At 29.6% G+C, this 26,426-nt stretch overlaps 4 protein-coding genes across 5 annotated transcripts in view; 1 reads left to right on the forward strand and 3 right to left on the reverse strand.

The window, feature by feature from the left end:
• The first annotated feature begins 9,324 nt into the window (after window positions 1-9,324).
• On the forward strand, window positions 9,325-12,001 carry LOC111680739 (TBC1 domain family member 13). Of its 2 annotated transcripts, XM_046951738.1 has the most exons (9): window positions 9,325-9,446; window positions 9,525-9,598; window positions 9,784-10,220; window positions 10,343-10,348; window positions 10,477-10,675; window positions 10,741-10,942; window positions 11,014-11,136; window positions 11,190-11,340; window positions 11,831-12,001. In XM_046951738.1, the coding sequence occupies exons 1-8, from the start codon at window positions 9,427-9,429 to the stop codon at window positions 11,299-11,301; spliced, it is 1,173 nt and encodes a 390-aa protein (XP_046807694.1). In that variant the 5' UTR covers window positions 9,325-9,426; the 3' UTR covers window positions 11,302-11,340; window positions 11,831-12,001. The 2 variants fall into 2 exon arrangements, with proteins under 2 accessions (XP_046807694.1, XP_023298207.2); XM_023442439.2 differs by lacking the exon at window positions 10,343-10,348 and having other exon boundaries at window positions 9,331-9,446; window positions 11,190-12,001.
• A 78-nt stretch (window positions 12,002-12,079) lies between these two features.
• Window positions 12,080-14,115, reverse strand: LOC111680740 (cytosol aminopeptidase). The gene is made up of 3 exons (XM_023442440.2): window positions 12,953-14,115; window positions 12,428-12,892; window positions 12,080-12,362 (listed from the first exon to the last, which is right to left on the reverse strand). Exons 1-3 carry the CDS (start codon window positions 13,988-13,990, stop codon window positions 12,213-12,215), a joined length of 1,653 nt encoding a protein of 550 aa, XP_023298208.1. The 5' UTR covers window positions 13,991-14,115; the 3' UTR covers window positions 12,080-12,212.
• Window positions 14,116-19,032: 4,917 nt separating this feature from the next.
• On the reverse strand, window positions 19,033-22,996 carry LOC124420061 (protein kibra-like). Its single transcript, XM_046951743.1, has 2 exons — window positions 22,441-22,996; window positions 19,033-20,215 (listed from the first exon to the last, which is right to left on the reverse strand). The coding sequence occupies exons 1-2, from the start codon at window positions 22,994-22,996 to the stop codon at window positions 20,169-20,171; spliced, it is 603 nt and encodes a 200-aa protein (XP_046807699.1). The 3' UTR covers window positions 19,033-20,168.
• Window positions 22,997-23,083: 87 nt separating this feature from the next.
• Window positions 23,084-26,426, reverse strand: part of LOC111680744 — a 28,488-nt gene continuing 25,145 nt past the window's right edge. Inside the window, exons 3-6 of the mRNA XM_046951740.1 lie at window positions 25,149-25,310; window positions 24,069-24,276; window positions 23,763-23,958; window positions 23,084-23,276 (exon numbers count right to left, since the gene is read on the reverse strand). Coding sequence (XP_046807696.1) covers window positions 23,084-23,276; window positions 23,763-23,958; window positions 24,069-24,276; window positions 25,149-25,310 — 759 coding nt within the window. The remainder of the gene's footprint in view (window positions 23,277-23,762; window positions 23,959-24,068; window positions 24,277-25,148; window positions 25,311-26,426) is intronic.

Consider the following 26,426-nt stretch of genomic DNA (forward strand, 5'->3'; position numbering starts at 1 on the left):
AATCAGGAGGTAGTAAATACTACTTTTTGATACTTAACTATATAGCCAGAGCTAATCATTATAGGAGTCATCTTCAAAAATTTTAAAGGCAATAACAACTGATCTTAAACAATAGATCGACGTGCTAAGTGTGTATGAAGAGAATTTAATAAGTGGCCGAGAGAAATCTCATCATTACCCGGGGGGACATGTCGAAGTTAACACCTGCCTTGAAGGAATTATTTCATGGTGATCTTTTTATCCACAGACCACATTTTGCATTCACTTTGGTTTACAAGCACGCAGATGGGATCGATGTTGGATCAGTAACATTACCTAAAGATATAATCGATAGATCAAACAGTAATCTGAACGTAATGTTCAGAGAACATACTGTGGTGAATCTGGTATTAACAGAGTACATCCTAAGCAAACAGAGAAGGAAAATTCAATGTAATCGCTTGTATAAGATACTTTACATCCATCACCATTCAACCTCTAACACTTCTCATTCATCATTGAGAAAGACATTAGACACACTAATTCTTGGTATACGAATGGGTAAGGCCTGCATATCATATACACTTGACACCAACTCATTTCCAACGGTTAGCCCCAGTCACTCCTCCGTGGGGTATCTGGTGCATCGGAAACAGCACAGAATTTATCGCAATGTACCCCGAAGGGACTTCTCTTAAAACCGAGACAAGACAACGTTCGAAACTCTGCCCTGTGGTCAAAACCCCCTCAGTTCTAAAGAACAACCGTTTTGAGTTTATGTATACGAATGTTTTATTTGATCTACTGTTTCCATTTTTAAACGGGAAACCCGTTCCCCTTAAAACATACGCCACTATAGTGTTATTGTTCGATATTTTTTATTTTGGTTTGTGTAATTGCTTTATTTTTTATTATTATTTGCGCTTTTTCTTATATTTTCTATTAAACATATCGAACATAAATAAAACAAATAAAACAATTATTTTACAAATGAACACGAATTTTTAAGGCAAATAACAATATTTTAATAATTATTTAGATATTATCCTTTCTATAATTTATAATTTAACAGTTTAATACGAAACAAAGAAATATAGAGGCAAAATTTAAATTTATTGGTTATCTTCAGCCTCAAATCTGAACATCATCGCATATAAATTTTCTAATAATTGTATCTGTCATAATTGAATATCAATTGAAAATAACTCATTAATATCAAAACTACGTCACAAATTGTACATTGATTATAACAAACGAACCCATTACTGTGATAATTATTTGAAAATATCAATGCCAAAACTACTCAATGTTTATACTGGCAAAACTAAAGAAATCACTATTTATTCTCTTTAGTGATTATTTAAATTCAAAAACACCTTAAAAGCTATTTATAAACACATAACACGTAATGGACTTTCACTATCCTTTTTATTTAAAAATAAACAACAGAATAAAATTCACGAATAAAATGATGTAAAATAGATTTGTTAATTAGTTTTGTGTCATCATCAACATTTAGATTTTTCGTTTTAGCAAAAATATCTTGCAAATGTTAATCTAAAAGTTAATTAATTTTCTAGAGATTATCGAAATTTCGTATTAATTGAACAAGTGTTTTCTATTTCATGTTTTTTTTTTCTTCTTTTTTTGTGTCACTGGAGCACAAAATTAAAAAGAAGAGATCTTGAGAATACGACAACCAAAGAAATCATTTAGTTATTTTTAGTTAATGAAGCATTTAGTGGATGATCGCACATATTATAGTCAATAATTTAATTAAGATCTAAAGTCATTAATAACAAAATAAACAGCATTATATTTTTCTGATGTGTGTGGTAGTACCTGGGCCGAAAGCAAATAATGTAATGCAGAAAATCTATTTATCTATTTATCTATCTATCTATCTATCTATCTATCTATCTATCTATCTATCTATCTATCTATCTATCTATCTATCTATCTATCTATCTATCTATCTATCTATCTATCTATCTATATATCTATCTATCTATCTATCTATCTATCTATCTATCTATCTATCTATCTATCTATCCATCTATCTATCTATCTATCTATCTATCTATCTATCTATCTATCTATCTATCTATCTATCTATCTATCTATCTATCTATCTATCTATCTATCTATCTATCTATCTATCTATCTATCTATCTATCTATCTATCTATCCATCTATCTATCTATCTATCTATCTATCTATCTATCTATCTATCTATCTATCTATCTATCTATCTATCTATCTATCTATCTATCTATCTATCTATCTATCTATCTATCTATCTATCTATCTATCTATCTATCTATCTATCTATCTATCTATCTATCTATCTATCTATCTATCTATCTATCTATCTATCTATCTATCTATCTATCTATCTATATATCTATCCAAACATCAGCACCCTCACCGCTATAGTAGTGTAGGGTATTTTACATGAAAATATGTAGTTTCAATAAAACACTAAATAACTCTACATTTTTCAAACCCATATTAAAATATATCATTATAATTTAATTAAATTTCTCACAATCTAATTCTTTTAAAACACTGATTATAATAAATCAATTGTAACAAATTATTGACAGACCTGACGTTAATTGAATGCGATATTTTACTTTACAACTAACCGACTAATTCAGACGAAATTGGTGTTTCCTTGAACTAATAAAGAAAATATACGCGCAACATTAATTTCAATATTTTTACATAAAACTGAGAGCAACAAAAAGAAAAAGATTTAATTTTTTTGAGGTTGTAATTTTAATTTTCAATTTGTTTTGCATAAACAATTTCAATGATCTTTTTGCTTAATGTATAAATATGATTTTCCCTCAATGTTTATAAATATTAAATCACAATATTTGGGAGGAAACTTATGTTTATAATATTTACTAAATAAATAAAAAAATAGAAAAACGTATTTCTTACTCTGTTGGTATTTGAGTTGTTATAATAATGAAGTTGTTGTTGATTATGCTGTTGATGATGTTCGTTGTCAACAACATCCTTAAAACGAACACGTTTTTTGATCTTTTCATTTTGTGGTCTAGAGTCGCGACATAACGTTAATGAAGATTTTCTGGGTGTAGGGGAGATAAATTGTTGTTGTTGTGTTGATTGTATTGGCAGATCATATACATTTTTATGATCGTCCATAATGTTTATATAGTCGGGTACTTTCCAAAATGCTGGACGTGGCAAACAATTTATTTGACTCATCTTCTATTTCTTTTCAAAATGTATATTACGCGAAAATTTGAAACAAAATTTTCAAGAAAAAAAAAAACGCACACAATTTCACTCACTACACGTTGTTTCCCGTTCACTAGTTTATTCTCAATTGAAAGACTTTTCATAAAAACGTAAGAATTTTGTTTATATTTTTATTATTTATTTATTCAACGTGAAAATCGCGCTCTTTTATTTTTTCTAAAGATCCAAACATTAAGTAATATTTTCAAAATGATATTGTTTGTTTGCAGTTTTCTTGTTTTGAGGATCTACTCTACTCATTTAATGGGGAAAATCATTTCTCAGTAACAACCGAACATACATATATATTTTACAAAATACACCGGTCGATGTAGGCTTATTAAGGACTGTTCAGTTGTTGGCTGCCCCAGCTCTATTACACATCAATCAAATTTCTTTACTCAAACGTTATTGAGATTTTCATAATGTTGAAAAGATTCTTTAAAAGATTTACAGTCCACGAAATAGCTGTGTTTGCAAATTTCAAAACGTATGCTGTTTTTTATTATTACTAGACTATATACATGTTTTCATTTTAGCTTGTGTGTTCGATTTTATTTATTTGAAATTTTTATGTGAACAGATGCTTTTCTTGAAAGATTTTATCTCTTTTATAGTGCAAAAATGAACGAAATTAAACAAAAAAAGTTTAAAATCATCACTGACTATAATTTGCTGTCTGTTCTTTCATAGACATCTTTATTACAAGTGTGTCTAAAATGGAATTTTAAAAAAGTTTTTTAAATCGTTTTTTATTTCTTTGCAATCATTTGAATTTTTTGAGGTCTTTAACACTTGTTGCCTTTAAATTAAAAAAAAAAAATGCGTTAATCGCAATACATTGTTGTTGGTTTTATAATTTTTGGCTCTAGATCATGTACAAATTTATGCGATTAGATAAACAATTTTATTAAAAAGCAACACAATTATTTAAAGATTTTTCAAATTTATTGTAATTTTCTTTAGACTAGAACTTTGTTTAAAAGCTTTCAATCAAAAAAACAAATCCATTTTTTGTCGACTATAGCTTCGTTAAAACGCGTTTAAATCTAAAAACAAGCATTATTTGTGATCACTCATATTTCCTTTTAAAAATCAATTTCTTGGTCGCAAACATAAAAACGAAAAACAAGCTTTATTTGTGATCACTCATATTTCCCTTCAAAAATCGACTTTTGGGTCAAAAATATAAAATGGGCTATAACTTCGTTAAAACGCGTCTAAATCAAAAAAACAAGCTTTATTTGTGATCACTCACTCATATTTCCCTTTAAAAATCGATTTTGGCCACAAACATAAAATCGGCTATAACTTCGTTAAAACGCGTTAAAATCGAAAAACAAACTTTATTTGTGATCACCTTTATTTCAGTTGAAAAATCGAGTTTTTGTTCGAAAACATAAAATCGGCTATAACTTCGTTAAAACGCGTTTAAATCGAAAAACAAGCTTTATTTGTGATCACTCATATTTCCCTTTAAAAATCGATTTTTTGGTCGAAAACATAAAATTGGCTATAACTTCGTTAAAACGCATTCAAATCGAAAAACTAGCTTTATTTGTGATCACTCATATTTCCCTTTAAAAATCGATTTTTTGGTCGAAAACATAAAATTGGCTATAATTTCGTTAAAACGCGTTAAAATCAAAAAACAAACTTTATTTGTGATCACTCACTCATATTTCCCCTTAAAAATCGATTTTTTGGTCGAAAACATAAAAACGAAAACCAAGCTTTATTTATGATCACTCATATTTCCCTTTAAAAATCGAGTTTTTGTTCGAAAACATAAAATCGGCTATAACTTCGTTAAAACGCGTTTAAATCGAAAAAAGCTTTATTTGTGATCACTCATATTTCCCTTTAAAAATCGATTTTTTGGTCGAAAACATAAAATCGGCTATAACTTCGTTAAAACGCATTCAAATCGAAAACGAGCTTTATTTGTGATCACTCATATTTTCCTTTAAAAATCGATTTTTTGGTCGAAAACATAAAATCGGCTATAACTTCGTTAAAACGCGTTTAAATCGAAAAACAAGCTTTATTTGTGATCACTCATATTTCCCTTTAAAAATCGATTTTTATGTCGAAAACATAAAATCGACTATAACTTCGTTAAAACGCATTTAAATCGAAAAACAAGCTTTATTTGTGATTACTCATATTTCCCTTTATTTCAGTTCAAAATTCGATTTTTTGGTCGAAAACATAAAATCGGCTATAACTTCGTTAAAACGCGTTTAAATAGAAAAACAAGCTTTAATCGATTTTTTGGTCGAAAACATAAAATTGGCTATAACTTCGTTAAAACGCGTTAAAAACGAAAAACAAGCTTTATTTGTGATCACTCATATTTCCCTTTAAAAATCTATTTTTTGGTTGAAAACATAAAATCGGCTATAACTTCGTTAAAACGCGTTTAAATCGAAAAACAAGCTTTATTTGTGATCACTCATATTTCCCTTTATTTCAGTTCAAAAATCGATTTTTTGGTCGAAAACATAAAATCGGCTATAACTTCGTTAAAACGCGATTAAATCGAAAAACAATCTTTATTTGTGATCACTCATATTTCCCTTTATTTCAGTTCAAAAATCGATTTTTTGGTCTAAAACATAAAATCGGCTATAACTTCGTTAAAACGCATTCAAATCGAAAAACGAGCTTTATTTGTGATCACTCATATTTCCCTTTAAAAATCGATTTTTTGGTCGAAAACATAAAATTGGCTATAACTTCGTTAAAACGCGTTTAAATCGAAAAACAAGCTTTATTTGTGATCATTCATATTTCCCTTTAAAAATCGATTTTTTGGTCGAAAACATAAAATTGGCTACAACTTCGTTAAAACGCATTCAAATCGAAAAACGAGCTTTATTTGTGATCACTCATATTTCCCTTTAAAATCTGTTTTTTGGTCGAAAACATAAAATCGGCTATAACTTCGTTAAAACGCGTTTAAATCGAAAAACAAGCTTTATTTGTGATCACTTATATTTCCCTGTATTTCAGTTCAAAAATCGATTTTTTGGTCGAAAACATAAAATCGGCTATAACTTCGTTAAAACGCGTTAAAAACGAAAAACAAGCTTTATTTGTGATCACTCATATTTCCCTTTAAAAATCGATTTTTTGGTCGAAAACATAAAATCGGCTATAACTTCGTTAAAACGCGTTTAAATCGAAAAACAAGCTTTATTTGTGATCACTTATATTTCCCTTTATTTCAGTTCAAAAATCGATTTTTTGGTCGAAAACATAAAATCGGCTATAACTTCGTTAAAACGCGTTTAAATCGAAAAACAAGTATGAATGTATAGTCGGGCGTAGCCGACCATATGATACCCTACACCAATCAGTATGTATGTTAAAAATGGGGATTATTTAAAAAAATAAAGCATTTGGTTTGTTTTTTTAACATTATTTCGGAATATTTTTACTTTTTTTTGGCAAAAAAAAAGAGATTTTATTAAGAGGGCCCAAAGGGGAGTAGGGCAAAATATGGCCCTATCCTTAAAAATGATGGTAGGGGGAGTTAAGTCTTCTTCAATATTATTCATGTAGAATTTAAAAGTGTTATTAGTGTTTGTAAGTGAATTTTGACCTTTAAGTCATTTTCTGAAGGGGAGTTTGTACGGGGGATAGGGTCAAATGAAGCCCGATCATTACAAAAATCGGTAGTGTCATTTAAAGTTCTATAAAACTAAGTTTTGTCGACTTTTGTTAACATAATAGATCATTTAAGTTAATTATAAGCCAAAAGGCCCTATTTGGGGGTACGGTTGTATGGGGGCTAGTCCAAATAATGGACCGATTTTAACCATTTTCAATAGGCTTCGTCCTTGGGCCAAAAGAAGCGTGTGTGCCAAATTTCATCCAATTATCTTGAAAATTGCGACCTGTACCTTTATATCTCCCTTTATTTCAGTTCAAAATCGATTTTTTGGTCGAAAACATAAAATCGGCTATAACTTCGTTAAAACGCATTCAAATCGAAAAACGAGCTTTATTTGTGATCACTCATACTTCCCTTTAAAAATCGATTTTTTGGTCGAAAACATAAAATCGGCTATAACTTCGTTAAAACGCGTATAAATCGAAAAACAAGCTTCATTTGTGATCACTCATATTTCCCTTTATTTCAGTTCAAAAATCGATTTTTTGGTCGAAAACATAAAATCGGCTATAACTTCGTTAAAACGAGTATAAATCGAAAAACAAGCTTTATTTGTGATCACCCATATTTCCCTTTAAAAATCGATTTTTTGTCGAAAACATAAAATTGGCTATAACTTCGTTAAAACTCGTTTTAATTGAAAAACATGCTTTATTTGTGATCACTCATATTTCCCTTTAAAAATCGATTTCTTTGTCGAAAACATAAAATCGGCTGTAACTACGTTAAAACGCGTTAATAATCGAAAAACAAGCTTTATTTGTGATCACTCATATTTCCCTTTAAAAATCGATTTTTTGGTCGAAAACATAAAATCGGCTATAACTTCGTTAAAACGCATTCAAATCGAAAAACGAGCTTTATTTGTGATCACTCATATTTCCCTTTAAAAATCGATTTTTTGGTCGAAAACATAAAATCGGCTATAACTTCGTTAAAACGCGTTTAAATCGAAAAACAAGCTTTATTTGTAATCACTTATATCTCCCTTTATTTCAGTTCAAAAATCGATTTTTTGGTCGAAAACATAAAATCGGCTATAACTTCGTTAAAACGCATTCAAATCGAAAAACGAGCTTTATTTGTGATCACTCATACTTCCCTTTAAAAATCGATTTTTTGGTCGAAAACATAAAATCGGCTATAACTTCGTTAAAACGCGTATAAATCGAAAAACAAGCTTCATTTGTGATCACTCATATTTCCCTTTATTTCAGTTCAAAAATCGATTTTTTGGTCGAAAACATAAAATCGGCTATAACTTCGTTAAAACGAGTATAAATCGAAAAACAAGCTTTATTTGTGATCACCCATATTTCCCTTTAAAAATCGATTTTTTGTCGAAAACATAAAATTGGCTATAACTTCGTTAAAACTCGTTTTAATTGAAAAACATGCTTTATTTGTGATCACTCATATTTCCCTTTAAAAATCGATTTCTTTGTCGAAAACATAAAATCGGCTGTAACTACGTTAAAACGCGTTTAAATCGAAAAACAAGCTTTATTTGTGATCACTCATATTTCCCTTTAAAAATCGATTTTTTGGTCGAAAACATAAAATCGGCTATAACTTCGTTAAAACGCTCATATTTCCCTTTAAAAATCGATTTTTTGGTCGAAAACATAAAATCGGCTATAACTTCGTTAAAACGCGTTTAAATCGAAAACAAGCTTTATTTGTGATCACTCATATTTCCCTTTAAAATTCGATTTTTTGATAACCTTTATTTCAGTTCAAAAATCGATTTTTTGGTCGAAAACATAAAATTGGCTATAACTTCGTTAAAACGCGTTTAAATCGAAAAACAAGCTTTATTTGTGATCACTTATATTTCCCTTTATTTCAGTTCAAAAATCGATTTTTTGGTCGAAAACATAAAATCGGCTATAACTTCGTTAAAACGCGTTTAAATCGAAAAACAAGCTTTATTTGTGATCACTCATATTTCCCTTTAAAAATCGATTTTTTGGTCGAAAACATAAAATCGGCTATAACTTCGTTAAAACGCGTATAAATCGAAAAACAAGCTTTATTTTTGATCACTTATATTTCAGTTGAAAAATCGATTTCTTTGTCGAAAACATAAAATCGGCTGTAACTACGTTAAAACGCGTTTAAACCGAAAAACAAGCTTTATTTGTGATCACTCATATTTCCCTTTAAAAACGATTTTTTGGTGGAAAACATAAAATCAGCTATAACTTCGTTAAAACGCGTTTAAATCGAAAAACAAGCTTTATTTGTGATCACTCATATTTCCTTTTAAAAATCGACTGTCTACATATAAAATCACCTATAGCATATTTAAATCGATTTCAATCGATAAATATTACTCTCCTGCACTATTTAATATTTAACAAACGTCAAGTTGTTATCATTGTTTTGTGTATGTTTTGTGCATTGAAACCCCTAAATGAAAGCATTCGTTAAGTTGGCAACTCGGTTGTTTGTAATAAAAACAAAATATTTGTTTATTAGTAATTAAGTGAACTATGTCAATTTTCAAGGCACGGTGGGTAAAATAAATAAATAAAAATTAAGAAATAATAATAAATTATTAATAATACAATATTATTTATTAAAAACAAAGTGTACAAGAGTTTGAAAATGCGCTATCTAGAGATGAAATTGATATAAAACAGCTGAGGCAGCTATGTTCCAATGGTAAGTTGTTTGAAAATAAAAATCTACGACGACAAATACTAAACGCAATTGTACAGAAAAGTAATCGCCCCCTAAATAAAGAGCGAATTAACTTTCACAATAGTATTTAAGTTATGGTTCGTTAATTGAACATTTCTTTTATTTTATGGCTGGATAACAATTGCTTGGAATAAAAAAAAAAACAGGTATACCTGATGTAAACAGCCTTCGTTCACAATGCTGGAAAATACTTTTGGGTTATTTGGGCTGTAAACGAGATTCATGGTCAAGTACCTTGGCAAAAAAGAGAACACTTTATAGACAATTCATAGAAGATTTAGTGCTGCCACCAGGACTGAAGGAGAATGGCAATGAGAGTAAAGAAGTTTGTTTAAGTGACCATCCTTTGAGCGAGGGTCCCGATAGTGCTTGGAATACTTTCTTCAATGACAATGAATTTCTGCTACAAATTGACAAAGATGTGCGAAGACTTTGTCCGGATATCTCATTTTTCCAACAGCCAACCGAGTATCCCTGTGACATAGTGGTTAATAGTAAGGGAGAGCGTAGACTGCATCAGAGAGTTGTACCATCGGTGTTAAAATCAGCCAATGTGGAGAGAAAAGGTTTGGGCGTTACCAAGGTAAGAGGAGTTTCTTAATGATGCTACGAATAGAAGCCATATTGTTGGTGACCTTTCCAAAGTCATTTTGATAAGCTAATTTTTTTATAAACATTTCACACATGCCGCTTTTATTAATTAAGCAAAAGGTACATAAATCTTCATATTTTCACAATCAATGTGCTGTGTAATCAATTTGGATTATGTACATATACCTATACATACATATTTATGAGTTTGTGTAAACTTTGTAACTTTGTGTATAAACTTGCTTCAGATTAATCTCATAACAAAACGTTCTGAGGAAACCTACAAAGCCATGGAGGAGGGCCTAGAGGCTCATTGGGAGGTGGTGCAACGTATTTTATTTCTCTATGCCAAACTAAATCCCGGCCAGGGTTACGTTCAAGGCATGAATGAAATTGTAGGCCCCATTTATTATGTCATGGCCTCAGATCCTGATCCTGAATTACGCGGTAAGTTAGTTTTATGATGTATAAATAGGATATTAATTCATCATTTTAAATCCCTTATTGTGTAGAACATGCCGAAGCAGATTGCTTTTATTGCTTTACAGCTTTAATGGCTGAAATACGTGACTTTTTTATCAAAACATTAGATGACTCAGAAGGTGGCATCAAGAATATGATGAAACGTTTATCGGAAATGTTAAGAAACAAAGATTTAGAAATCTATGAACGTCTGAAAGCACAAGAATTACATCCACAATATTATAGTTTTAGGTGAGTTATCAACCGTGGCTATTTATATCTCAAGTTCTTTATTTGAATTGATTCTATTTGTTATTTACTAGATGGATATCACTAATATTATCTCAAGAATTTCCTTTACCCGATGTAGTACGCATTTGGGATTCAGTACTATCAGATGAAAAACGATTTGATTTTCTATTAAAAATTTGCTGTGCAATGATATTGTAAGTCCTTAAACACTTATTTGGAACAATTATAACTTCTCTTTTACTTTCAGAATACAACGCGATCAAATACTACAAAATGATTTTGCCTCGAATGTTAAACTTTTACAAAATTATCCACCCATGGATATAAATATTGTACTCTCGAAAGCAGTAACATTGTGATAGCACTTCTCCCATTTGCTATTTATGTTAATGGAATACAATAGCCCAATTCACGATCTGGTGTATGTTTGCAATTGTATTTATGCAATTGTAAATATTTCCTATTAATTGTGAACGATTTTTCAGCTTTAATTTACAACACTAATTGCAAACACACAAAATACACGGCTTTTTGCTGGCTTTTCGCTTTAAATTCGTTCTTACCTCTATCTCCGGTGGTTCTGGAAGATATAGTATAATCCTATTTATGGCCTTTGGTCCATTTTTGGTTCAATTTCTTATTTTTTATTGCTTTTTTAAATTTTTCGTTTGTTTTTTAAATTGTTTTTATATAAATTTTTTATTTTTTGAGCTGTCAGTTTGTATTGCAAAAGTTGAGTAAATAAAAACTACGTATTTATGTGTAGTATATTTTATAAAGCGTAGCATGAGTATTTCTGTATATTTTGTTTGTGTAAAGTAAAAATATACTAAACCATTTGCAAATGCAATGATTCAAGACCATTTACACTAGATTGTGAATTGGGCTAATGTTTTTAAAGCAATCTTATCAACTCAATGCCAACTTTATACTGTCGTTAAGTAAACAATAAAAGAAAAATCCTCTATTTTCTATGTGTAGTTTAAAAAAAGGAGTATTTTGAAGTTATTTTTTTATTATCTGCCTTAAATAAAAGAAATCATCTCACCCTAAAACAAATTTCTTGTAAAAAAGCATGCTCAATGTATTTTGTTATTTTGAGAAATATACAATTATTTATTAATTACTACTAACAAATTTAAAACAACATGGTTTTTTTTTGTAAAAAAGGAAATTAAACGTTTTCACAGTAGAGAGAATTAACAATTAAAATACTTAACAATTTTGTTGCTTCAATGTTTTACAATTAAAAAGTTTAATAGTTTTAGAATTATTTTTCCTTTTTGGGCATTTTGGGAGCTGTGTCTTTGCATATCGTTTGGGCTATAAATTCAATTAAGGTGCGTGTTGGTCTGCCGGCCATTCCTCTGCGTAGATAGTCAAAGCACATACCATCGGTATACATAACATTTGTAGCATCCTTAACAGCAAAAGAATTAACAGATTTACCAAGCAGTTAGAACTGAAAATATAACTAAAACTTACAATATGCATCCACTGGCCACAGGGTACAAATTCACGTAAAAACGCAGCAGCCTTACAAGGTCTACCACCAGTACCAGAGCCATAATTTTGTACATCCGACGACATGCCTGCTTTTATTTCACTAGTGTAATACCACCAAAGTGGAAAACGCCACACTCGATCGCCCGTGTGCATACTGGCATGTTTAATCTGTTGCCACAGAATTTCCGAATTGGTAAAAACGCCACAAGCTGCTTCACCCAAAGCTTGACGCATACAACCCGATGTAGTACCAACATCAATTATACATTTGGGACAAAAGTTTTGGGCATAAAGTAGGGCATCGGCGAGTACTAAATGATCTTCATGATCAGTACCTTGAATTTTAATATGTTTACCATTCATGGCCTTGACAGTGTCACCAGGACGGAAGGCATTACAACCGATAACATTTTCACAAAGAGGTATTAAACCTCGAATGTTGACCTGAGGTAATAAACGTTAATATTGTTATTAAACAACAAGCTTGTTATAAAAATTACTTACTGGCAAACGTAAACCAGCTATGGCACGGCATGTGGCCACCACAACAGCTGCCCCTGTCATATCACCTCTCATATTAAACAACTCTTCCTTGTCCTTAAGACACAAACCACCACAATCGTAGGTTACACCCTGACCAACCAAAACTATGGGTCTTTCTTCTGCCGAAGTGCCATAATAACTCAGTTCCAAAAATATGGGCGGTTCACAAGAAGCCTTACCCACCGATAGAAAAGCATTCATAGTTTGACTCTCCGCCCAACCTTCCACCTTAACCTCTACATTTACACCCGATTTACATAAAACCTCTACTACATTCTGGGCAAATGCTGTGGGAGTTAAGAGATTAGAGGGCATTTCTTGTAATTGTCTGGTAAGATTTTGTGCTGCAGCCTTTTGTAAACCTATACGCCAGCCTTCAATGTCACAAATTTCATCTTTGTAAGTAAATAAATCTATAGAGGGAACATCTACACGATTTTTAGGATCTCTTAATTCTTGATAGGCCCAAACTCCCAAGGCAGCACCCTCAGCAGCCGATTCAGCATGACCACAATTTTCTACCTCAATACGATCCGTATCCAAACGTGCTAATTCCATACAAGCTTTCGCTACCGATCTTCTAATAGCTTCTTTTTGTTCATCCAAAATTTCATAGGGATTAAAACCCAAACATTCCTTACCCAAACCTATAATGGCTACTGCAGAATAATAAGGAATTTTCTCTGTTTCTTGAGCAAATAATAAACGACATTCTCCTCTTTTGGGCATGGGTCCTGACATACGTAAAACCTCTAGCATGCGTCCTCCAGTTCTCTGAACATTATAACGCCAAGCAGCGGGCGTTAAAATGCCAGTATCATTTTTGTCCTCCTCATCAGCATACACACCTAAAACCAAACCTCTTGAGGGAGGATCTGCACAGATTTCAGTGTGTTGCAATTGCAGCATTTGATTAATGGCTTGGGCGCCATAATTGCGCATTTGTTGAAAACGTTTAGCTGCTCCTTTTAACACATGCAGACGCATTAAAGCAAACATTTTTATCTACTCTTGTGCAATTAAGAAATATTTAAAATTCTTGATATTTTATTAATTAAAATTTATTCAAAAATATAATATTTAAAATAATTTCTTGATTGATAATTTTTTATAGGAAAATATTTGATTAAACTGACATAGGCTAATGTGATTTGGAAAAATTGTTTTGGAAAAGTAGTTAATAGATTATTATTTTATATACTTAACGTGACCAGATATACACTCAGAATTGATTAAATTAATAATTATACCCTACACCACTATGGTGGGGAGGGTATTATGCGTTTGTGCTGATGTTTGAAATACCCAAAAATATTGGTTCTAGACCCACCTTAAAGTACACCCATCGGCTTAGAATCACTTTCTGAATCGATTTAGCTATGTCCGTCAGTCCGTCCGACCATCCGTCCATCTGTGTCCATGTAAACCTTGTGCGCACGCTACAGGTCACAGTTTTCAAGATAATTTGATGAAATTTTGGCACATTTTGGTTGAAATCGGTCCATTATTTCGCCTAGCCCCCATACAACCGTACCCCCCGAATTTAAAAATTATCCACTTTTTTAACATACTGACTGATGTAGGGTATCATACTGACTGGTGTAGGCTATCATATAGTCGGCAATGTCCGACTATACATTCATATTTGTTAAATTTATTTTCGGCTAGAATTTAAGCTGGATTATAGACTGGGTTAAAGACTAGACTCAAATATAGAATAAACTAGATTCCATACTAGAATTTTAGTATAGACTATATACTATATTATAGACCAGACTAGACGGTAGACCAGACTATAGACTAGACTGGACTATAGACTAGTCTATATATAGATAGTTTTGTCTAAAGGCTAGTCTATTAACTATACAAAAGACTAAACTGAAGACTTGTAGTCTATAATTACACTATAAACTAGACTGGACTGTATATACTCTATACTATCCTGTTTTAAATAAATAATCCTTTAAAAAGACTCAACATTGTACTCAAAAATTAACCATAAAACATAGGGGGCGGTTTCTAAACTAGACTTAACTTTTTGTTAGATAAAACGAATTTAGGAGGACTTTAACCGACGATTTTTTTTCAGTTATGGATTTAAGAGCAGTTAACTTTGTTAGTATTGCCAGCATTTCATAGCGCGTCTTTGAGTTGGCACTTAAATGTCAATTAATAATCATATTTGTTAATCTAAAAATAAATTGATTTTTTTGTAAACCCCTTGGATGTTTTTGAGTACAAGATTAAACTGCACAGTGTTGCCATACAAAACAAAAAATACATGTTTTATAAAAAAAGAAGACAATTGTAAATGTAATATGAAAATAAATGAAAACTTTAATACAAAACAAAAAATTATATTGTGAAGTCTCCATAATTTATACTAAACGATAAATCAAACATTTTAATGTTTATTTTAATAAAAATGTTATTTATTATCTTTTTGGTATCAGCTGTTTACACTTTTGCATTTCTTGCTCAAGTTTAAACCACCACCATTGGACGCTTAAACTAGCAAACAAAATAAACTAATTGAGTACATAAAAACAACTTTCGATGATTCATTTTAGTTTAATTCTTAATCTTTTACCTAAAGATTGCTCCTTAGTTAAACTAAGTTAATAGGTTACTGATTACAGAAAAACACAAAACGTAGATTGAACTAGATTTAAATAAAGAAAAAACCGCCCTTAATTAAATAAAACACATTTTATTTAAATTTCATCTAAAATATTAAAATATTTATTTCATATTAATATTTTTTTATGCTGAAAATTAATAAATAATTATTTATTTTGAATTATTATATTTTTTGGTAATTGTTATGAATTTAAGAAATTTCTCTTTTTTTAAGTTTGTTACTTATTTTCTTTTCTGTTCATTTAATTAAAAAATATACTATTTTCTCTCTATTGTATACTATATACATAAATAAACGTACATGTGTATGTAAGTTATATTTTAGCTATATATATATTTTTCATATATACTATATACATATAATATAATGTGTATTCATTAATACATACAATTATGTATATAGACAGAAATGCATTAATTAATTTTATTTAATATGTTTATGTTGTTTAGTTTTGAATAATTTATTTATTTTATTTAGTTTTTTTTTTATTTTAACATGAAAGAAAAATTATTTAAGTAGTTATTAGGCAAGTTAATATGTATTAGGGTGGTTGTTGTTTTTTTATGTAAAATATTTATTGGAATTTTAAGGAATGGCATTAAGAATAATGGTTGAACATTGGGCGGGTTTCTTACTTCTCAGTTAAACTAGGCTTAAATTGCTGTAAGATTAAACTCGGAACAAATTTAGGCGGACTTTAACCGATGATTGAGTTTTTCAGTTTTAGATTTAAGCTCAGTTAACTTTGTTAGTATTGCCAACTTTTCACTCAAAAACATAAACAATGAACAGCTGTTTTTTGCAAACAATACTTTTGTAAAATGGAAAATTTTAGTAAAATATTAAATAAACATTTAAAACAATAACAAATAAAACAAAACAAATCAGAAAATTGCAATTTACTTAAAATATTAAGTTTTTGTTCTTCTAAAATTATTGTTTTATTGTTTTTGTTAATTGTGTTTTCTCACTTATAACTTAAGTTCAATTGTCCAATAACACTCGGTTAAACTAAGATAATAAGTAACTTTACTGATAACTGAAAAACACAAAACATATATTAAACCAGGTTTAACCAAAGAATGAAGATTATCTTTATCAGAAAAACTCGCCCTTAGTTTTTCAAATAACTCTTTATTCTAAACCTTAGTCCTGGGATATTTAAAAAAAAATATATAAGAAACCTCCCTATAGTGTCTTTATGTTTGTAGATTTTGTTTTTGCTATAATTAAATTGTGTTATTTTCATTAGTTTCTGCTAGGTATTTATAAATTTTATTTATGAATACATAAGTTTAGTTAATAGATTTTTTAAGATAAAGAATTTTATAAATATATTTTGAATATTTTTGATTTTGTCAAGAAAAAGGTACCAGAATTATATTAATAAGATTTGTTTAAGAATTATTAAAAACTTAGTTTTATTTACTACAAATCTCAAAAAAAAATTTGAATAAAAAATTTAATTTTTTTAGAAAATTTTGTAGTTTATGGGAGCTGTAGCAATTAAAACTAGATTTTTGTTTTTAAAAGCATAAAATTTATATTTAACCTTTGTTTCTTTTATAATAATTATGTTTCAATGTATGTATGTACATTAAATATGTATGTATATTTTTATTAAAATTATAAAATAATTTCTTTAAATTTGCGGTAGTGCTGCTTTGTTGTTATATATTTTATTTGTTGTTGGGTGGGCGGGGTGCAATATTTGATAAGAAAATATTTTTTTTGTAATTTATCTTGTTAATTATTTATTCTCTTTATTAAAAAAATTTATATATGTATATGTATGTCTTTATAATTGTTATTGTTTTTTCTAGAAAATAGTTTTAATATTTATTTTTTTATTATTAATAATATTATTGTAATTATTTTTAATTTAATTGAATAACAATAGTTGTTTTCTTTTAAAATAAACTACGATATTTAAGTAACAAGTCCTTAGAATTTGAACAATTGATTAAGAAACAATTATGATAAAGTTGATAAAGATGAGGCACAAGTATGTGGTACTTTTGTAGTTTATTTTTAATTATTGTTTTATTTGTTTATTAGATTTTTTAGATATTTTACTTTATTGAAGTTTGTGTTTTTTTTTTTATAAATTATTAATATTAAATAACAAGCCCAAATAGAAGTAGAATTAGAAATAATTTGCTACAAATAACAACTAGAAGTATTTTTCTTTTGGCACTTTTTAAAATTATTAAGTTTTATTTTCTTTAAAAAAATATTATTTTTTAAGTTTTTGATAATTAGAGAAGAGAAGGGAAAATAGTAGTTAGATCATTAGTGGAAAATCTTTGCAAAAGTTTTTATTATTTTATTGGAATATGTATATTCTTCAAAATGTGTATTATTTCATTGTATTAATTAGACAGGCCAAGGTCTATTATGGTATATGACCGTGTAATCTGTGACGTTACAGTAAAGGCTCAGTTAGTTTCTGCGTTCTGTTCTGTGATTTTTCCTATAAAAACTCAATGAAACTAACGACTTACACAGGTTTCCTTAAACCAAAAACGAGCATAGAAACTAACTAAACTTTAAGAGCGGGTTTTTGAGTTGGCAGTTAAATGCCAATTAATAATCAGATTGGTTAATCTAAAAATAATTTGATTCTTATGTTAATCCCCTTTGAACCACAAAGGCATCAAATACTGGGCCCAAGTGTGTCCCCAGTGATGATATCGGGAGGACGACCTGCCTACCTAATGCCCTTTGATGTTTTTGAGTTCAATATTAAACTTCGCAGTGTTGCCATACAAAACAGCAGAAAACGTCACCGTTGTTATCAAAACAATACATTTTTTATAAAAAAGAAGACAACTGTTTACACTTTTGCATTTCTTGCTCAAGTTTAAACCACTTCAATTGAGTGCTTAAACTAGTAAACAAAATTAACTAATTGTGTACTCAAAAACAACAATTTTAAATGAATCCCTAATCCTACACCTAAAGATTGGGCCTATGTGTTTAAACTCTGCTGTCTTCTTTGTGAAAATATTTTAACCTTGAAGTTTGTATGGTTGTCTCATTCTTAGGATAAAGGTTAAACTAAGTTTAACTTGCTGTTAGATTAAACTCCGAAAAATTTAGGCAGACTATAACCGATGATTGTGTTTCTCAGTTTTGGATTTAAGTTCAGTTAACTTTTTAGTATTGCCAACTATTCACTCAAAAACATAAACAATGAACAGCTGTTTTTTGCAAATAATACTTTAGTAAAATGAAAAATTTTGAAAAAAGTGTTAAATAAAAATTTAAAACAATAATAAATAAAACAAAACAAATCAGAATATTGTAATTTACTTAAAATATTAAGTTTTGGTTCTACCAAAATCATTGTTTTATTGTTTTTGTTAATCGTGTTTTCTCACTTATAATTTAGGTTTAATTGGCCAATTACCCTAAGTTAAACTAAGATAATAAGTAAAGTTACTGTTTACTGAAAAACACAAAACATATATTAAACTAGGTTTAAACAAAGAATGTAGATTATCTGTCGAAAGATTGGACTTTCAGATGCAATTACAATGTTTAAAAAAAAAATACGCCTTAGCGCTGTTACAATGCCTAAAATATGGCGGAAATCCTGAATAATGGAGAAACTCTGAGGCCATATTTGACTACTTTAGTACTCTTTGGTCTCTTAATGTCGAAAGTTTCTCAAAATTATTATGTCTTTTAAGTTCCCTTTTATCATTTCTGTTGTATTTATAAAATGTTCTAGATCAGCTTGAGGAAATTTCTAAAAATGCTATAAAAACCAAAACATGAGCTTTGGAATAATAAAGTTCAAAGTTCTCAACCGGCTCTACTTAGCCACTAATGATTTAATTACTTTCCCTTGTTATTTCTTCTCTCTCTCTCTCTCTCTATCTCTCTCTTATGCTGTTACATTTTTTCTTCTATGGTCAAAATGTTATTTTCATAGACACCAAAATCTTAATTATTTTATATAATTTTTAGATAAATTTTTTTCTAATATATTTCTCTTTTATAAACAAATTAATAAAATTCTTTGATATGCATAGATAACAATTACTATTAACTAATAATACTATTTCAGTTTTTTCTTTCTTTTAAATCTACATACAGTTGGTGACAAAAAATGTTCGACAATAGTTACATAATACACACATAAACAATTATTAAAGTCTAACTACTATAATTAGAGTAAAAATAAAATGAATTATATCACTCTCTCAGTTCTGTTTATTTATGTTTAACAAGATATAGATAGCCTCACTGAAACGTTGCTTTGGTTCCCTCCTAAAATAAACATTATATTTATGTTATTATAAAAAAATTTAATAATTTTTTTTTTGGGCTTTACCGTTAGATTTGGTTCAACCACTACCATTGCATTAATAATAATTGTTCACCTTTCATTTTGAAAAGATAACAATTGGCCTCAAACGTAAGCCATTTGAAATGGCATCTATCTAGGTTTCTAGTTTATATTCCCCACATCTTGTTTTTTATACGTTATTATGATTTTTGTTTCAATATTACATCCATTTTGTGTTTTCAGACCAGTTTTTCCACATCGAATTTTATATCACTGGGGAGAAAATCTGTGTTTAAAAACATGAATGATATGGAATTCAAAATGTTTTTTTTCTATTTATTTAGTGTGTTAAAGAATTATAGTTTTGATTTTTATTAAAAAAAGATTTTTAAAAATAACATTAATAAATGTAGTTTAATTGATATGCAGCCATTCGAATGTCGTAATTAATGAAACTTTTTTTATTTATAAAAATGAAAACATTTATTAATTTTACCAATTTTCCATGATATTTAAGCATTTTGTTAATATGTATGATTAGCAGAATATGTTTGTTTAACAATAGTAAGACAAGAATAAACTAGTTTAATACATTTAATTTCCTTTTTAAGATCTGAACAAATCAAATATAATTTTTTTTTATAAAGTTTCAAGTGTTTTTTAAAGTTTTTGACTTTGATATTTGAAAATGAGAGTTATTTTTTTAATTTTATTATTTTTTTTCTTAGGGAAACATTACGCCGAGGAAATATTAATAATAATAATGGGTATAACACAAAACAAAGTGAAAACAGCTGTTCTTTTTTACATAAAAATACATCCCCGATCTAATGCGACAAGCATATTTTTTGAATCATTTCAAAAAATGAAGAGAGCCCTTCGACTGTCAAACTTTCCATCCGTATTTCTTTAATGTGTGATGGTTTGACCTGGTTCACACTAGAAAACTTTTTTTGTGAAACTTTTGATTTTTGTGTGTAACAGAAAGGGAAAGAAATATCAACAATTTCTTTCTCCCACACACAAAATCAAAAGTTTCTCAACAAAAGTTTCCTAGTGTGGACCGGGTCTTTTATTACATATTGCGTTTAGACTATTCCAATGTAAAAGTAGTTTTAGCTTTATTTCAAATTGTGTTGCCATATTTTCTTTTTGTCTCATCACTTTTCTTTTTATTTAGTTTTTACGTGAAGTATTGAATCATTATCTTTAGTTATTTTGACATAAAGATATCTTTAAATTGTATAGTTATAGGTAAATTGAGTAACCTCTAACGGTTAAATAAGGTCTTTTTGGAATAGATTTTATCGGCTTATGCCATACTTAATGTTATATCGTAAAAAAGTCATCTCGTAAAAATGTCATCGGTCTTTCTTGGAATGTTTTGACATGGGGGTCGAACCAGATAATGTTATACCACGGGAACAGGTAGCCCACAGGGCAGATTTTTGGACTTTGTCTTGTCCTAGTTATTAATCTCTTCGAGGTGCACGTTTTGCTTTAGGTTTTAAACCCAATTTCGCGAAAAAAAAGACTAATTTATACACGATAAAGTCTATAACTCGGGATAAGTTCGGTTGTCGAGACAATAGCTACCGCACAGAGATGTGACTAGGAATAAGCGTTGGAAATGTGATGCTGTACATGGGCCGCCAGAACCATGTACAGAAGGATACACCAAGGTTAGGTGGTAAGACATCAAGTAATGACTATGATAAATAGATTTTCTAAAATTTTCCAAAAATATATGGATGAAGTGCCAAAACTTTCGATATCACGACGGAAAAATGTTATAAGGTTTATGAGTAGCCAAAGGACATCGCAAACTCGACTTCGCTATCTATAAGTATACAAAATTTATATATGAACCTTAAACAGGTTTTGGGAATGTTCTCATATTCATATTTCAAAGTCAAAGCAGCTCCAGTTAACATCAAACAATTTGACTTAAATTAATAAAATATAATAAATTAATTATATAAACTTCCTTTCCAACACAAAAATGTTACTATCATCGTTACTTTTTTGTCACAAAGTGTATGCAAGTAAATTTAGAAAATTTCTAGGAATATTTTTGTTAATTAATGTTAATATATTTCTGTTTTCTTTTTTTCACTTATTTTACAAAATAATCGCTGAGCTGTGTGTTAATAATGTTATATTTTTCTATGTTTAGCTTTTCTTGAATTAGTAGTAAAAATATTAAGTTCTTAAGATTGCATCAATAAAATTAATGTAAACTTTTTGTTTTAACAATCTACACATACCAATTTTAGTTTTGTTAATAAGTTTTTGTTTTAACCTTTTACTTCCATATAAATTGAAATATTTTCGTAATAAATACTTAACTGTTGAAGTGTTATAAACTATTGGAATAAATTTGACTATAATTTGGTTCTGATAACAAGACAAACAAGCAAGAATACAAATGTGAATACAAGTACGCATACAAATACGAGCACAACACATAGAAATGAAATCACAATATTGTCGTTACAGTTATGGATTTACCTTCGGCATTAATTTGTACTTCCTTTTCCGTTCGAATTTTATTTACAAAGCTCTCCACACTCGGCGGTTTGCTCAGGTCAATAGGCGGTATGTCTTCATCGTAGTCCTCTTCCAATTCAGGTTCAATTTGTTCCTCGACATCAATGATCGATGAAGGCTCCTCAAAGTCGATCGAATGTTGTGAGGGTGGAAAATAGTGTGGTTGTTTTTTGGATGATGATGGTCCCGGCATATAGATGATGCCATCATCTGTATCATCGTCAACATCTAAAGCTTTCGGTACCATGGGTTGGTGCTGCTGCTGTTGTTGCTGGTGGTGATGATGATGCATATGATGGTGATGTGGATGAGAATGATGTGAATGTTGGTGTTGCTGTTGTGTTTGGTGCGGTTGCTGCCCCAGTTCGTTCATATTGTGACCGTAACTAGCCGCATATCCCGAACCATTTTGATAAGGATTTGCTGTTTTCACATATGAATTACGACAACTGCCACCGCAGTTCATATGATTTTCAGCATCTCCCCCATTAGCGCCATAACAGTGTCCCCTATGCATCGAACCCGTTTCACCATATTTCTGTAGTGAATGGCCAACGGTGCCTTGAAAGCCTTGTTGCCCACTGCCAGAGTGGGCAATTGACTGCTATATGTGTGAGTGGGATCTTGCAATTGAAAGTGAATATGGGCTAATGTCTTTTTGGATCTTCATTGTGTCATAAATGGGAAATTCGCAGCATAGAATGAATTTCAAAGCAGCCGGTACCTCAACGTAAACAGATGGTGGTACTGGTATCAGTGGTGATGTGGATGCTTTATATTTACGATATTCCAGTTGACTAGATAAAAGGTGACATTGGAAGAAAAAACATTATTCTTTAATAAATTTATATAAAAGTACGTTTGAATGTTTCCAAATTTTGGGTGATTGAGTTAAAGAAATTTGATTTAGTATTTACAGGAGGAAATCTTTTCTACATATATAAAGTATATACTCATTTGTGATGAAGTTTATTCACTACATATTTTCGAATTTCGAGGAATCCTTGAGTAATGTATATCAAAATTGTCAACAAATACATAATATTCTTAATATATACATAAATTGAAAATGTAATTTTTCTATTGCATTAATTATGATTCTTTATATGGCTACATTTTATTATTCCTCGAAATTCCAAAAAAAGAAGATAAAAATAACAATCTACTTTACACTGAAACAATTTATACATTTTTCAACAAACTCCCAGCAATCATACTTTTAAATAATTACCTACAAGTGCACAAAACGCTAAAATACTTAATAGGATTCCAGAAGAACTTACTCTTTATATTTTTCATCCGCTGAACGTTCCCTTAAAGGAATACCCGATAAAAACAATATTATAAATGTAGTAAATATGGGAGAGGCAATTGCCACCCATTCGTGGCCAGATATAACATTAAGTGATATTGCAAAAATACCCCACCATATAACCACCTCACCAAAATAATTCGGATGTCTTGACAGGCTCCATAGACCTAAGAGACAATGAAACATTTTAAATCCATTTTATCATTAATGTTGCAAATATTTAATTGGCAACACAATAAGCGACAACAAACTAACTAGCCTGCCAACAGCCACTCACCGTCATTGCAAAATTTTCCTTGATTGGCAGGATCCTGACGAAATGAAAATTTCTGCAAATCCGCATATGTTTCAGCCAACAAGCCCACTATAAACATACCCGTACCAGTTGAATCCAGTGTTGTCATTGTTTTGGGTGCATTTGGCTGTGAATGACGTGGTGAATTGATAATAATGACGGGTAATGAAACGATATATACCCAAACAGCCTGCAACAAATTTAATTAAAATTCACATTATGAGACATTTCAGTTTCAATTAAATTATACCACATATTAAATATCGTCTATGTAGATGAGAAAAAGGGTATATGTTTTTAATTTCATTATATTACATTTCATTCAGTCATTGCTTCCTTCTTCATTCAGTTGTTCATTAAATTATTGTTTAAGTCACATACTTATACAGTACTGTTCGTATTGTAAGCAACTTTTCTTTTAATTCATTTTAATTTTTACACATTTTGGAATAGATTCCATAGGATCTGATATTTACTTAGGATCCTATAGGTACTCTTTTACCCACTGTTGAGACTAAAGTTAAAAATCGTTTTAAATTCTGAAAGTTGCATTATTAACAAATTTATTTTGTTTTCTTATTACTAGTATTTGGAATGATTTTTTTGTAAGGAAAAATAAATTTAATAAACTTTAAGGAGAAAGTTGCTTAGTTTTTGAACAATAATGTAAATATTCCTTTTCGCACATACAAATGTAATATTATGTGTTTGTAATATGTAAATTAATTTTATATATTTCTATTCATATGGGAAGTTTCGTAAACCTTTGTAAACAAAACTAAAATCCTTTAAAATTTTCGATTTTAAAGTTAATTGTTTCTGACACTGAGTTTCTTTCTTTTTTAGAAAACAAAATGCTTTTCTGAAATTTTAACTTTAGATTTAAATTGCGCTGAATCTCAATACAGCTCGATTCGATTTCTTAAAAAAATGTATTCCGCCCAAACTCAAATCATCTTTTTTACATTTAAACTTACACAACTTTTGCTTACGAAATTTCCCACATACAATATTTGCAAAACCCTTGTTTTAAGGTCATAATGATGAATGAATGGTACATACCTGAAATGTCCAAAATACAGCATATCTAATGATATTTCGACGTGTATCATCGAATTGTTTATCTCGTCCCAGTTTAACAATACGATATAGTAAATAACCAGATAGACGGGCGCCCCAAAGGCACACAAATAAAGTGACCATCAACTGACGACTATCGTAGGCCTGTAAATGGAAAACAACAACAATTCTATATTAACACATGTTTGTACTAACATATGAAAGAAATGGAACAAATATTGTTTATGGACTGTATGTTTGTACATACATACATATATATTTGAATAATCCATCATGCTTATATTTAAATGTACAATGATAATATTAAGGGTATTCAATACATATTAAAATTTTACAAATATTTTCAAATTTCAAACTAAGATATTGAAATTTGGAAATGGAATTTGATATATTTTCCTACAACAACTCTATATACATTTAAAAGAGAGGGAATGTATATCCATCATAGACCCATAAAAAGTATACAGCCAGGACCGTTGACCTGTTGTAGAAAAGATAGAGTTTAAATAAAAGAAGCTAACGATCTAAGTTTTTTTCTCAAATAATCTTTATTGATAAGAACTGTTTGGTATTGCAAATGTGCACTATCGGTCAAAGTGCTGTTAAAATTCAGCTTAAACTATCATTATATATCATTATATTTTTGTACACTAGAAAACTTAATGAAAGTATGGCGGCCATTCGTCCATAATTGTTCTAACTCTCTTGAGAAAATAACTTTAATGTCCAATGCTGATTTAAAATAAAAATATCAGACTTACATAGGAACAGATATCTTCCTATAGAATTTCATGAGGATCGGTCTATAACAGTGGTGCTCAACCACATACTACCATAGACTACCATAGTTTTATTTGTGTGGGTTAAGCAGCAGAGAACAGAATTCAATTCAAAATAAAAATATACTAATAAAATTATTACAAACTATAAAATATATGTATGTTAACTGTCAAATATTTATTATGGATTTTGACAGCCAGCGTATATCAAATTCTATCAACTGTTCTCCTACATTAATTCGGCTTTCTCAACATTTTGTTGTTGTATTTCTGTGTGTATTTTAAAAACGTCCCGCACAGACCTTACTTCGACAAGTGCTGATCAGCAACATATTTAAATTTTTTTTCAAGTTATGAACAAACCAACTGATATTGCTCATTATAAAAAGAAGAAGAATTAAACCTATAGTGTATGTGTACCAACTTGAGCTCCTCTGGTCTATACCCTATACTACATATGAGGAACCTTTCAGAATATTAT

This window comes from Lucilia cuprina, chromosome 5 (assembly GCF_022045245.1).
Source record: "Lucilia cuprina isolate Lc7/37 chromosome 5, ASM2204524v1, whole genome shotgun sequence".
Taxonomy (NCBI): domain Eukaryota; kingdom Metazoa; phylum Arthropoda; class Insecta; order Diptera; family Calliphoridae; genus Lucilia; species Lucilia cuprina.

Excerpts from the sequence above, each read along its gene's own strand:
- LOC111680739 (XM_046951738.1), top strand. The coding sequence starts at position 9,427 with ATGTCAATTTTCAAGGCACG. Across the intron at positions 9,599-9,783 it reads GAGGCAGCTATGTTCCAATG|GTATACCTGATGTAAACAGC; the intron begins GTAAGTTGTTTG and ends AAAAAAAAACAG. Across the intron at positions 10,943-11,013 it reads CCACAATATTATAGTTTTAG|ATGGATATCACTAATATTAT; the intron begins GTGAGTTATCAA and ends GTTATTTACTAG.
- LOC111680740 (XM_023442440.2), bottom strand. The coding sequence starts at position 13,990 with ATGTTTGCTTTAATGCGTCTGCATGTGTTAAAAGGAGCAGCTAAACGT. Across the intron at positions 12,893-12,952 it reads TAGCTGGTTTACGTTTGCCA|GTCAACATTCGAGGTTTAAT; the intron begins GTAAGTAATTTT and ends TTATTACCTCAG. Across the intron at positions 12,363-12,427 it reads GTGGCCAGTGGATGCATATT|GATGCTACAAATGTTATGTA; the intron begins GTAAGTTTTAGT and ends TTTGCTGTTAAG.
- LOC124420061 (XM_046951743.1), bottom strand. The coding sequence starts at position 22,996 with ATGCATAGGGGACACTGTTATGGCGCTAATGGGGGAGATGCTGAAAAT. Across the intron at positions 20,216-22,440 it reads AGTACAAATTAATGCCGAAG|ATTTTCTCCCCAGTGATATA; the intron begins GTAAATCCATAA and ends TTTTAAACACAG.